The following is a 13,567-nucleotide window of genomic DNA, read 5'->3' on the forward strand; positions in this document are numbered from 1 at the left end:
CACACACAAATCCACAGCCTGTATCCCCTGGGCCAGAGGGTCCAAACCCAGCCTCTTTGCTATTCATGACACCTGCTCTTCACCTAACCGCAAGGCCAGCTGGGAGAAGCCCCTTAAATAGCTGGCAGCAGAGATCACATGAGCTTTTCCTTCTTAATTAGGAATTAGGGTGGGGAGAGGAAAGCACAGAGGTAATAGGCAGGTCGAAGCTATCTGTGATAAGCAGGGAGTTTGGAATTTATCCACAGATAGTTAATTGGTGTAGGGAATAGCTCAGCCTCGAGTACTGGCACTTTTTTACCGCCTTCATAAATCACTGGTTACAGGCCTTAGAGCAATAGCAAGCAAGCCAGGAGACCTGTGAAGAGTAAGTGGAATTAGGAATGGGCTTCAGCAGGTGGGGAAAACAGCAATCCCTTTGCTAACTGACCTTGCTTCCCACCGAAATTGCCTGGGCAGAGCGCTGCCTTCAGCCTCTGGTACCTCGTCCTCCCTCCACACTGGAGATTTCGTGCAGGTCTTCAGGTCAGGAAGGCATCCAGCCCGGGGTGGGTCTGGAGCGCAGGACCAGCACTTCCCAAGGAAGGGAAGGGACAGGGAGTTAGGATTTGATGCTAGGGGACATCGAGTCTGTTCTGAAGAGCACTGAAGTGAGGCCGGGGCCTTGGAGTAAACGCCTCTGGCTTGTTTGGTCTCATGCTGACCCAGTCTGAGGATTGAACCTTAGAGAGAGAGTGAAGAGGGGCACAGCAGGAGATGAGGTGACTGGCCTAAGGTCATTTGGGGAGCCAGTGGCAGAGCCAGCAAGAGACACCCCCCCGCTTTGAGACAGGATGTCAGAGGTGCAAAGCAGAGTGCCAGCTGGAGGTGCCCTCTCCGCACTTTGCACCCTGCCTACCTGCTTCATGGTGAGCCAGTGATCCTGAGGAGAGGGCTTTGGAGCTGGAGACAGCTGCATTCTCAGGTGCGACAAGGGTGGGCAACGTCCCCCTCGGCTGGTAAGGCAGCCCGCGAGCTGGTGACACACACCCACGGGTCTGTCTAAGAAAGCCCAGCGTCTGCTCGCTCCCCTGGCTGCAAAGCTGCTCGGTTTTCCAGAATGGATTCTGCTTAGGCTGCACATTACCTTCCATTAGCGCATCCTCCCTCGAACATTTCGTCTCTGCCAGGCTGGCAGACCTCCGGAAAGCCGGCAGGCAGGGTGTGCTCCGCTGGGAGCAGCTGGGAAACGTTTGCAGCTGGAGAGTCCCGGGGGTGGGGAGAGACGGACAGCTGGGGAAAAGGGCAGGAGGAGGCAGGAAGGGTGGGCAGACAGGACAGAAAGCCTGACGGGTCCGTCTGCAGCTCAATGCGGCGAAGGGCAAGCTCGCACCCCCACCCCATGGTCAGCAGGGCCTGGGGCCCTTAGAAAGGTGGCAGGTTGAGTCCAGTGCTGCCCCTAGAGCCACCCAGGAAGTGGAGGGAGCAGTTGCTGGGACTCTTGGGAACCTGCTCCTGGGCTAGGGACAGGCATGGCACGCAAACCATGATCAGAAACGGGTTGCGACCCGTAACAGAGCAGAAGTTCAGGGCACATAAACCAGTCTCAAAAGGGCCGAAACCGGTTTAAGATCAACCTGGTTGAAAGTAGCATCTGACTTAACAGATTTCGGTCAAACCGGTTTATGGGGACCACACAGCGGTGGTCAGAGCTGAAGAGGAGAGGTCTCCAGTTGGCCACGGTGGACGGCCAAATCAAGGCCAGGCCAGAGGCTTTGCAGTGTTGTAAATGCACCCGATGCTCATGCACTACCCCGAAGCCGCCCAGGGGAGCAGGATTTGGGGTGGGGTAGAACGTGCCTTGATGTAAATGGCTTTGGCCTTGCCTCTTCACAATAACGTCATTGCCCAGAGGAGAAGCCTGCCCCTCTCCCCACCATGGTCTCTCCCCTCCATCCCCGGAGGCAGGGGGAGGATTGAACAGCGATTATCTATCGGAGATGGTGCCGGAGTAATCAGTCTTTCCTGCCCAAGTGCAGGGGGGCTAGACCCACCGATCTGTTGCCAGCCCCTAACATCTATGAATCTATGAAGGCCTGAGCCTCTGCGGGAGCTATGAGAATTGGGGGTGCCTTGGGGGTGCAAAACAGCTCACGCCGCCCGCCTGCCTCTGGGCAGAGCAGGGCAGTGTGGCCAGGCTAAGCGGGCTTCCTGCTAGCTCCTTCCCCTCCCTGCAACCACCTTTGAATCAGCTGTTCCTGCCACTGGAGACAGAAGCCAGGCAGTCTGCAGTGGCTATTAATAATTCAGTCCCAGTTTGCACCCTCCAGCGAGAGCGAGGAGAGGATAAAGCTCCCTTCCGATCAATCTCCCATTGCTTTCAGACAGAATCTGAGAAGAGTCGAGCTGCTGCTGCGGAGCCCCTTGCCAGCCTCCCACCCCAAAGGTTATCTGGCTATTGATCCCAAGCAGATACCGCTGGAGGCCCCTTCCCGGCTGCAATGCCTCTCCTCCGCTGGCGGGGCTCTGGGGCTATCACATACCCTTTGGAGAGGGTGACATCACGTCCACAGCGTTCGCGCAGCTCCCCTGGGCCAAGGGGTTTGTTCTGCTCTCCATTACAGCAGTGTAATTGCAGAGTAACCCCGCCCGAGGCAATGGGGTTGGGCCAGATACTGCTCCCTGGTGCACTGCTGTAAATCTGGAGGAGGCCACTGAAGTCTGCGAGGACTGTTTAGCATGACCAGTGGCTGATCCCGCAGCAGGTTTGCCTGGGGATGCTCTCATAAGAGTGTCCATAGGTGGTTTTGTCCTTTGCATGTACCCTCTATCTGATTCCACAGCCAGCTCCCTCGTGAGCAAACCCGAAGGGCCAGGGTCTCCTCTCAATTGCACACAATTGCTGTTAACAGGGAAAGGGGAACGATTGCTGCTGTACGCCAGCATAGATCTGGAGTGGACCCCCTGAAGGTTGCACCTTCCCTTTCTCCCCCTGCTTTGTTTCTATTCAGCAGATATCTGCTAAAGACCTGACTTTGGGTTTGGATCTCTGGGCTGTTCTCCGGCTCTTGCTTCCAACCTCCTGGAGGTCTCATCGTTATCTCTGTGATGAACACCTTGCTGGGGTCGTTTGACTCTTTCCTGCCATGGCAGGGGGTCGGACTAGATGATCTGCTCAGGTCCCTTCTGACCCTAGAAACTATGAAACAAAGTGTGATATCTCACCTAGCCAGTTAAGACTTGGAGAGGGAAAGATGTGGCCAGGTAAAAGGAGGAGGGAGCAGCACACACAGGACCAGGAGGAAGGGGTGCTCATCCAGTTGTCTGGAGGCTGTAGTTTTCCCAGGCAGAGTATGTGGCTTCTTTCATAGGCTGGGGCAAGTCACACCACTGCTCTGTGCCTCAGTTTTCCAGCTGTAAAATGTGGTTGATAATACCCACCTAACCTCATGTGTTGCGAGGGTTAATTAGTACTTGCAAATCACTCTCAATATGAAAAGTCTGCCAGTATAATAGGAACAAGTAAGAGCAGATGAGCTTGGAGAACTGTCCTTCCCCCTGCACCTCCAACCATTTCTCTGAACAACAGCAACGAAGGATGAGCATTGCAAAACTCAGCTCTGGACTTGCCCAGAGGTGGGGGGACCTGGTTTATATCCCCAGGAATTCATAGTTTCTAGGGTTGGAAGGGACCCGAACAGATCATCAAGTCCGACCCCCTGCCCTGGGCAGGAACGAGTGCTGGTATCATAATACCCCGCAGATATCTATCTAACCTCTTCTTGAAGACCCCCCAAGGGGCGGATCAATAAAATGGGGGGATTGAAGTTGCTGGGATTAAGAGATCCTGACTATCCAGGTGCTAGTCCAGATGTGCTGCTGCCTCTAGTTTAGTTGTCAGCAACCCACGTTGTCATCTCTGCCTCAGTTTCCCCACCTTAAAAGTGGATGCTGGTCTCTTCTGGACGGCACTCCGAGATCCGTCGGGGTGTGACAATCACCAGAGACGAGCTAAATGGTGTTCTTGGCTGTGAGTCTTTCTGATGCAATGGTGGCAGGCACCAGAGAAAAGCCTGCAAAATAAATCAGCACTAAAACCAGCAGAAAGAGAAGGCTTCCTTTTTTGCACCCTGCTGCCCTTTGGCCCTTGGTGTCAGACTCTTTTGGTCGAGGATGCAGCTTTACACTAGCAGATCCTTTGGGATGTGACCCTTTCCATGACCTCTAAGTCTTTTCCTTTCTTCTTGCTCAGAGAGTTTCCAGGTTGCGTCGAGGTTAAAAGTGGGGGCCAAGCGCTCCGCATGCAAGAAGTGCATGTCTCCTTCTCCCCCCTTGTCTCCCTAAATCCTTTTTGCACCGATTTTCAAATGCCAAATACAGCCCAGCTCTGCTTGTGTGGCTGTCTGCTGCCTGAAGGGAGGGTGGGGGTGGAGGTTTGAGTGCTCTGAAACGGCTTTCTCCAGAATTTCCTGAAGCAATTTCTAACAGGTCGCGCATGTTATGATGAATATTCCTGTTTAAAAAAACACACGAATAGTTCGTAATGGAGACAGAAAACGTTCCCCTCCTGTAGGAAGATAAAGATGCACTTAAAAAACCTGCCTGATTACATATTGACCCGCGAGACAAAGTGAATCCAGCGGAGCCAGCTCAGCCTCCTAGGAAAACTCGAGATAGCTCATTGTAGACACAGGTGAAGTCACTTGTTCCTTAACTGCTGCCTTGCTGATTAACATTACAGGTATGAGCAAGCAGAAATGCATGTCCCACGCTGGCAAATCTGCCATCAGTGCTTTTACAGCTGTCATTAACATCCCAGGCACCTCCAGCTAAAACCCGTCCACCATATCACTGAGTATTCCCCTGCTGTTGCCGAGCAGACCAACTTGAATTTTCGGTTTGTTGCACTGCTGCATCTTGTCTCAAATGTAATTTAAACTATAAGCTCTCCAGGGCAAGGACGGTTTCATTATAAGCGCCTGTATAGTGCCTAACGCTGCAGTCCTAACCGAGGGCTAGTGCAATCCAGTGGCTAAAAATCTGCAAACTCAGGTGCGTAAAACTAAGGGCCTACATCTGTATTTTGGTAATTAATAAAAGCAGCCTGCATTTTAGAAAGGCAGGAGACTGGAGCTACGGGTGTTCGATACTTGCAGGAAATAGCCTGTTTATCCTCTATGACAAGCTACAAAATTAAGTGCTTAGATGCTGTGCACTCTGGTTTGCAGATTGTGTCCCTTGCTAGGAAGGAATCAGGATTTATCCCCTTCAATGTGACGTGATGTCTGGTGAAGCCTGGTGAAAAAAAATTCTGCAAAACGTGTCTTTGGGTATTGTGATAGTGACTCAAATTATTTTCCTTTCATTAAGCATTTAATTCAGATAAACACGGTCGTGTCGAGTGCAGCCCCAGAGCCTTCTCCGCAGCGTCTGACATTTCAGCGCACTGCGAAGTAAAATGCCAGCAGGGTTGCTCCCCGGGGCTGCAGGCAGTTCGTGTTTTCGTATGGGAAACGCCGGGACTTGGCTGCTCTGCAGGGGCTTGGTCTGAGCAGTCTTGTTTCCCTGCTAAGACCTGCGCAGGTGGATCAACTCCTGTCTTGACCGGGCTCAGCAAACAGGCTGACCGGGGGAGAGAAGCCAAGTACAGACGTGAGGACTGGGTCACGTTCCCATTTCAGTTTAGTTTCTGACTTTGCAAGGAGCAGATTCGGTCCGCTGAGGTGGAGCCAAGCTGCACGGGGATTAAGCAGGGAGGACTTGATGGCAAGTCTTCAATTCCAGGGAGTTGTGTGAAAATTGGACTAGGCCTGGGGTATGTTCCCGGCTCCCGGAGAAACCTCTTCCTTATCCTTCACTAGGACTCTGGCCCACGGAGATCACCTTCTCTACAGTCTCCCCCGGATTTATGGTGCCTTTAGTGCAAGGGGGAAGAGTGCTTTGGGGGTTCATTCCCTGCTGTGTGAGTGCCCATGCCACACAGATCAGCATTACCAATAAAGCTTAGAGTTTTTGATTTTATTTGCAAACCGTGGTGCCATTGTGAAAGGAGGATCCATGAAATCCCATGTGCACTGGCTTCCTTGGACTTACTTGGTGTTGTCCTAAGATCATAGTCATGGAAAATGAGGGTCAGGAGGGACCTTAGGAGGCCATGTAGTCCAATCCCCTGCTCCAAGCAGGACCAGACCCAGCTAGATCATCCCAGCCAGGGCTTCGTCCAGCTGGGTCATAAACACCTCCAAGGATGGAGAGTCCCCCACCTCTCTGGGTGACCTGTTCCAGTGCTTTATGAGTGAGAAAATTCTTCCTAATATCTAACCTCAACTTGCCTTGCTGTAGCTTGAGCCCATTGCTCCTTGTCCTGTCATCTGCCCCCACTGAGAACGGTCCAGCTCCATCCTCGTTGCAACCCCCCTGCAGGGAGTTGAAGGCTGCTATTAAATTAAATCCCCCCTTGTTCTTCTCTAAACTGGGGATCCTGTGACCCCAGCTGACTTCCTGCCCTTTGGGCAGGGGGCTGGACTCGATGATCTCCCAAGGTCCCTTCCAGCCCTAATGTCTATGAAATCTATGAAACTAAATCAGCCCAGTTCCCTCACCCCCTCCTCACAAGTCAGATCCCCCAGGCCCCCAAACATTTTTGTTGCCTTTTTCTGGACTCTCCAATTTGTCCACAACTTTTCTGTAGTGGGGGGCCACTAGAGAGAACGGAAAAGAGAAGATGTTTGTTGGCCTGAAGAAAAACGAAACACACACAAAATGTCGTCCTTTAGTTTGATGTGATTTTGCAAACCAGAATTTCACCCAATGCAGCATTTCTGAGCAAATGGCATTTTCTTACAGAGAAAAATGTGGGGGAAAAAACTCAACTCTCTCCCAGCACAGAGCTCGTGTCAACTGAAGAGCCCCATTATTGCTTAGATAATGTTTTACCTTGCAAAATATTTCTTGGAGTTGGCTGTTTCCCCATTTGATAATGAAGCCTAAGACACGGATTGCAAATCCCTTGTGTGCTTCTGCTCCTCCCCGAGTTCAGTGCATCCCTTTGGGTTCGCACACATCCAAGCGATGGTAAAAATACAGGACTACAGTGCTGGAAAGGACAGGGACCTGCTGGGTCATGAAATCCTGGCCCCTGCTACCTCAGGGTCAGCTGAGCAAACCCTGTCTTAAAGAATTAGGTTTTTTGCCCTTCAGTCCAACAGAAAGGTTTTTCCAGGGCTTCACTTCTGCGGTCCAAAACCTTGTTCTACTTTCCAGCTTGTCTTTATACATGGCCAGCGTGTTCCCAACCTGAACCGCCACCTGAAATACCATTCAAGTTTTGCCTAGTTTGCCTACTTTCGTCTTGACGTGCCCCGATCAGCACCCAACCCAGCCTAGGTCTGCAGCAAGAGCCCAGCTGTTTTAGGAAACACCAGTGTTGAAGTGCAGATTGCTAGAGAAAGTCTTCCCCCGACAAAGCCAGCCCTGAGCAGCCTGTTGGCATTCCTGAAAAGCCAGGGTCTTCCTTTCAAATCAGTTTATTCCAGCTTCTTATAGATTAGACAGAGCAGATAAGCTTGGCATTATGGCCCCCTCTTAGGTATTATCCTTTACCCTGTCAGCTCCAGCCAAATCACAGCAGATCTGCAAAGATTTGTGAAAATCTGTTGGGTGGTTGGCTGGGTTTTTTTTCCCCTGCCAGCTCTGCCTGCCAATTTGACCTGTTGCCCAGCTGTGATCAGAGGCAAGCAAATCAGTTTGGCATTAAAAGAAGACAACCAAAGTTAGCCCCAGATATAAGCCCTCAGACACTTTTCTTCTGGGATGGTCAAAGCTAATTCCAGTGAATTGCCATTCAAAGCGCATGTGGAAATGACTGTCCCTAACTCCCACCTGCTTTGATGGAGTCCAAGCCAGGGAGAATCAGACCTGGGATAAACCCAATGTCTCTTTTTAACCCTAATGACAAACTATTGCTGCCCAGAAGAGACGACAGCAGTGGTCTTGAGGACCCCTTAGACACGGTCTGCAGACCCCCAGGGGTCTAGAGAGATGAGGCAACAAGTGGAGATCAGAAATAAATGGAGACGAAGCAGAAGGAGCAGTCTCATAACTGAGCCATGTGTGTGATCAGCTGGCTTTGGATCATATTTGCTCCATCCTTAGACCTGGCCCCTACTCTTCTATTTTTAAAGACTGTTTCTTGCCTGCCGCCACTCACTGCCGGCCCAGCAGATCCAGCCCAATACTGCAGCTGCTGTTGGAGTTACGCTTGTGCCAAATGGGAAAGATTAAACCATATTCTTATTTACTGTGGCTTCTAGGAGGTGACAGGATGGCTTGAGCCATAGGAAGATTTTCTGTAGTAAAGCAGGGCTCGTGGCTGAGTTAAACTGTCTGGAACCAGGCAACAATCGGAGATGGCGAGGTTAAAGGAAACCCTAATAATAACCTTTAAAATGCAAATGTTAGTATTAGGTTGGAAATGAAATCCAATGATTGAGTAGCATCGGCGTATCCTTAGGTTTGTCTGTTCCTCTCAGCAAGTAGAGGCTATTGGTAGGACAATGAATAATTATGTTATTTCCATAATTAATTAACAACACCCAACTGTTATCTTAAGCTCCTTCATCTCAGTGGATCCAGGGCTCTGCAAACCATGCAAATCCATGCAGGAGCTATTCCACTGACAACTGAAATGCAGGCACTTCTGGGGTGGAGCACACAGCTGCTTAGAAATATTACCCACAATAATAGCCTCAGTAGCCTCGACCCACAATGTCGAGGCTTCTTTGCCAGTGCAGCGCTCTCAGACTGACATTATGCTCATAAAAACATGTCGACAGCCCAAGAGCAGATAAAAAGGGGGTCTTGAGCTAAGCTAGCAGCTTGAGAGTCCAGAAGAGCACTTGACAGCAGCTCTGGGTTGGCAGCGTCCGAGCCACACCCGGGGGGGAAGGTGTATGACTAGGCCCTAAGGGAGTCTAAGCTGATATGACTTGGTACAAATCTGGGCCCAAATCAGAGGAATATGACTGTAAATCTCACATTGGTAAAGGGCGGGGCTGAAACAGTTTAGTTTAAACACAAACGTAGCCTGGTTGAAACACAAATTTAGGCTGGTTGAAATGAACTAGTTCAAGCTAAACCATTCAAGCTCCTCTTTGGACATTCATTTTACTTAAAAAAACCAACAAAACAGGTTATCTGGGTGACACAACCCAGTTTCTAATTGTTCTTTCTCCTGGACTTTGTGCAGCGTCCCACTCCCAGGAAACGGTAGGATTGTACCCTGCAATTGGAGCTCAGCAGGGGTCTGTGTGCTGTCCTCTGCAACGCACCCGGAGCCCTTCTTTTTACAAGCAGCGAGCTCCAGGTCGCTGGAAGTTAGATGCAGCCATGCAAAGGAGGCGGCACGTGAGGCAGGAGAAGAGTGATTCGATTAGCGTGCGTGTATGGTTCTTGTAGGGCTTTACAAGGAAATAAAATCAAGCCATTAACGGGGGAATTAAGATTTAGTGCACGCTGTATACCGCATGCATATATATATAAAGCAGGCAGCTGTTAAATATAGCATGTGACAAACTCCTGCTAGCGCTAACTGGATTACTTGCATTTATTTGGAAATACTTAGGTATATTATCATGCAACGTATGGATCATCATAATTCTGCTTTTCACTTCATCCAGGCCTTACCGCCAAGCATCTTAGAGCTCATTACAAACAATTAAGCCTGCCTGCACCTCTGCACAGTGTCCTATGGTATATCCACTTTGCAGGAATTGGGTGTATTGATCACAGGATGGTATGATTGCTTTTTCAGATGATCTGGGCCAGATCCCAAAAGGGGACCATGAGTTGCAGCTCCCCTGGTTCTGATCCAAATGTCCATGCTCAGGGACTCACCCAAAGCCCAGTCCACTCAACAAAAAGCCTCCCGTTGGCTGTGCTGGACTTTGTCACCAGCCCCCAGTGGTGTTCCCAGTGGTTTCTTGACCTTGAGCCTTGTCTCTTTTTGCAGCTGGTGGGGTGCAGGCGGGGGAGTCGCTTGCCCTCTACCCTTCCACTGTGTTCCAGCTCTGTGGGTTGAGGGATGGCCGAAAAGAGCCCTTCTACCTGAAACTTGAGAAGAAAGCAGTCCAGGTCCCTAAGTCAATCTGAATCCCCAGTGGAGCCCATCCAAACACGGTGTTGCCATAAGTTTTGCCTTTATTTGAACCCTATGTTTCTGTAGCGGGCTCACGGTGCTGAGTGGTAGTTCTTCTGGAAGGGACTGGGTATCTCTGTAAGCCATGGCCCTGTTTCCTATGCCCTGCAGACTTAGCTGGCACAGCAGCACTGAATTAGGCTGTGGAGTTAAAACAGAAAAAAAGGCTGAAGCTGCCGGTGTTCAGCAAAGAGACAGTCCGGAGCCAGGGGTCTGCTGAGCTTTGCACTCCGAGCTTCCCTGGCAGAGGCAAAGCAGCAGGGTGGTGATGTCTTTGCTCTGCATCCTCGGTGCATTGTTCCAGCCTGCCAGGGCCCCAAGGCTGAACGAGCTGATCAAGTCCAACTGACCCCTGTCTGCTTCATACATCCCCACTAACTGTCCCCACGAAGTCTCCGTCTTGGGGAGTTCGCCTTGCTGCCTCCCTGTCCAGGTACAGGGTGTAGGAAGCAGAGTCACAAAAAATGGCAGCAGTACCCAAAGCAATTTTTGGATAACTCCTCCTAAGGCCAAAGCCCATGGACTCGGGTGTTTCTTTCTACAAGGAGCTGATATAGATGGGGGCTCCTGCAATGGCTGCAGCAGGGACCCTCAAAGAGCCTTCCAGGATCTGACAACAGCGACATCCTCAGCGCTGCTACAGGGAGCGCCCTGGGAATGACTTAAGGAACTGGGACCATCAGTCCTGCAAAGTGAGGCCATCTTCTGTAGGAGCCACCTGCGCCCGGGCTGCAGCCCCCCCGGGAAATAATTCTAGGAACCGGCTGCATCTGTATCATCCCCACTACTCCGGCTTTGCCTTAAATAGCTCTTAAGGAACTAGTCATATCAATTCCATCAGCTGCTCCAGAGGAGCCAATTTATATAAATACAGCACTCGTTAAAGAAATGGAACTTGTCAACACTTGAAAATAAGTGACAGGTCATTACAGCTTCCTGCAGTCTTGCATTGTGCCGCTGTTACACACAGCACCTGAGTGACGTTGCAGAAGGATGGTAGATGCAGGTGCATATTAATCAACGGTGCAGTCTAACCTCCATTCGAATAATTGACCCCATGCACATGTGCACCCAAACGACCCCTCATAAAGATCCAAAATGAGCGCGCTACGCTCTGCAAAATGGGGCACGTGGTCTTCCCGTTTCCCATTTATATGAGCTTGTCAGCACGCTGCAGTCGGTTCTGGGCACTTGCAATGACAAACAGATGTAGAGAAATTAGGGGAAATTCATAGGCCAGCAACAAAAATGATGAAGGGAGCTGAAGGGACTGATTTTGGAGAGGGGGGAAACAAATCAGGCTGGCTATTTATACTGCTCCCTTCCAGCACAATGTCTAGGCACTGACATTTTTTAAAAACACATATCTAGCTTGGCTAAAGGGTAGGATAATTGTTTAGCAATATTCAAAGGACTCATACATCAAGGATGGAGAGGGATTGTATACTGGAGTATAACTCAAAGCAATGGGATAAATCTGAAAACATGTAGGTTACTAGGGAATACTTCTTGATCTGTGAGTGCGTGGAACAGCCTGCAAGGGGAGTCACGGTAAGTCCAGTGCTTGGGATGCTGGAAAACGATAAACCTATAAATAGGCGCCGTAGGCAATGCTGGTGGAAAACGTCCTGCCCAAACTGCTTTTTAAGGGAAATACGGGTTTTCGGGGAACTGAACTATTTGATGCTTTCCGTTCCGTGGCATTTTGTCGGAGTCTGTCAGTGTCCAGCTTAGTTCATGTTAATTAATTCTCTTTGTTCCCCAAAAGAAGGTTTCATAGTAGTATTTAGTCCAGCTCTTCGGGCTCTGTCCAGTGTGCTTCTTTGGGGGCAACGGTAGACATCTGGCATGGTCTGGAGAAGCCCCGCACTCCCAGACCCCAGCGTATTTCCGACCTATGGGGACTTTTTATCATCCTTAATTTTCCCGGAGCCTGAAGAAAGGCCTATGAGCCCGAATATTGCAGAAAAAGAGATTTGTTTTTGTTTTGCGATTTCCTAGTTGGTCCAGTCGCAGGTATCGTTTTGGAAGCACAAGTTCTAGATCTGTGCAGTCCCCAACAGGCCACGTGGGTCGGTGCGAGCGGTGGCTTCGCTTGCGTTGAATGCCCGGCGTGCTAGAGAGGTCAGGTAGGGGCTGCCTTCGGAGGGCTTCCAGGCCGATCTGTTTGCAATGGGGTGTCTGCATCGCAGAAGCGGGGTCAAGGAGCTCTTTGTCGTGCAGTGCAAAGGCTCCTCGGCCCAGCAGATGCACGCGGAGAGGGCGTCGGGGGTCGCTGATGCTGCTGGGATCCTTCGAGCGATGCCAGTCCCAGCAGGGCCTAATTCAGTCTTTGTCTTCCATTCCCTTGCAGGACCTCCCACTCCCGGGCGAAAGCGGACGCGGCTGTGACAGCAGCGCAGAAAGCTCAGGAGGAAGCTCGGATTGCCAGGATCACTGCCAAAGAGTTTTCGCCTTCCTTCCAGCACAGGGAAAATGGTCAGTCTGCGCTGCCGAGCCCGCCAGACTCCCGGGATGACTTCATTCTGTGCGCGTGCGCGTGCGCGCCTGCGTGTGCTGCACGGGACGGCGCGGCCCGCGGCTGCTCCTCACGGGCCGCCTCGTGCCGAGGCTGCGCTCTCAGAGCCGAGCAGCCCGTCAGGGCCGTCTCCCGTCAAGCCCTTGAGCCTGACCTGCCTCCCTGGGGCTTTCGGAAATGTTGCCGGTCCATCCCCTCCTTGCTCAGCTCAGGTTTTGATCTCGGGAGATGGTCACGGGAAATGCACGGAGCTTTTCTCAGGCCCTGAAGCCATTAGACCTGTGGGGCTGTTTTCCTTGCCCAACCCTACAGGCCATTTGCCCAGAGACAGCAGTGTAATCAAAGCACTGAAAGACTGGGCAGCCTGCGCACAAAGTCAAACCCTGCTGGCATCCCGGGGTTAACGTAGTGAGGGCGCATCTCGCGCTTTGCTTGTGCCCCGTGAACCACCACCACGGTGCTCTGTTGCTGGTTGGGGTGTAGCACACGCTGTATCGCAGATATTGCAATCGCAAGTCTGGGAACCTTTGCTTAACTTCAAGTCCCAGCCTCTGGAGTCATGTGCTGATATGGGCCACTCAGCTTTCATTTTCATTCCCAGTCCTTTGCTGCAGAGAAAATCCAGAAGCCAGAATGCAAAAGCAAAGAACCTCAAATGTATTGTTCTTTTTAAAGTGAATGATTCTTAACTCAATTTCATGCATTTTGGGGCCCAATTCATGATTTTTGTACGTTTGTGCTTAGCAATATAGCTATTGATCTTTGCTTCTTAAACCCTTCCTTCTGTACAAACATATGAGCTCAACTGCCTTGGAGTGTGTGTGTGTGTGCGTGTGTTTGTGTGTGTGTGTGTGTGTGTGTGTGCGCGCGCGCGC

General features: G+C 51.0%; 1 protein-coding gene across 1 annotated transcript in view; it reads left to right on the forward strand.

Annotated features, from left to right (window-relative positions):
• Positions 1-13,567, forward strand: part of JPH3 (junctophilin 3) — a 92,440-nt gene that overhangs the window by 57,027 nt on the left and 21,846 nt on the right. Inside the window, exon 3 of the mRNA XM_019535999.1 lies at positions 12,528-12,652. Coding sequence (XP_019391544.1) covers positions 12,528-12,652 — 125 coding nt within the window. The remainder of the gene's footprint in view (positions 1-12,527; positions 12,653-13,567) is intronic.

Source organism: Crocodylus porosus, unplaced genomic scaffold (assembly GCF_001723895.1).
Source record: "Crocodylus porosus isolate Cpor-Errol unplaced genomic scaffold, CroPor_comp1, whole genome shotgun sequence".
Taxonomy (NCBI): domain Eukaryota; kingdom Metazoa; phylum Chordata; order Crocodylia; family Crocodylidae; genus Crocodylus; species Crocodylus porosus.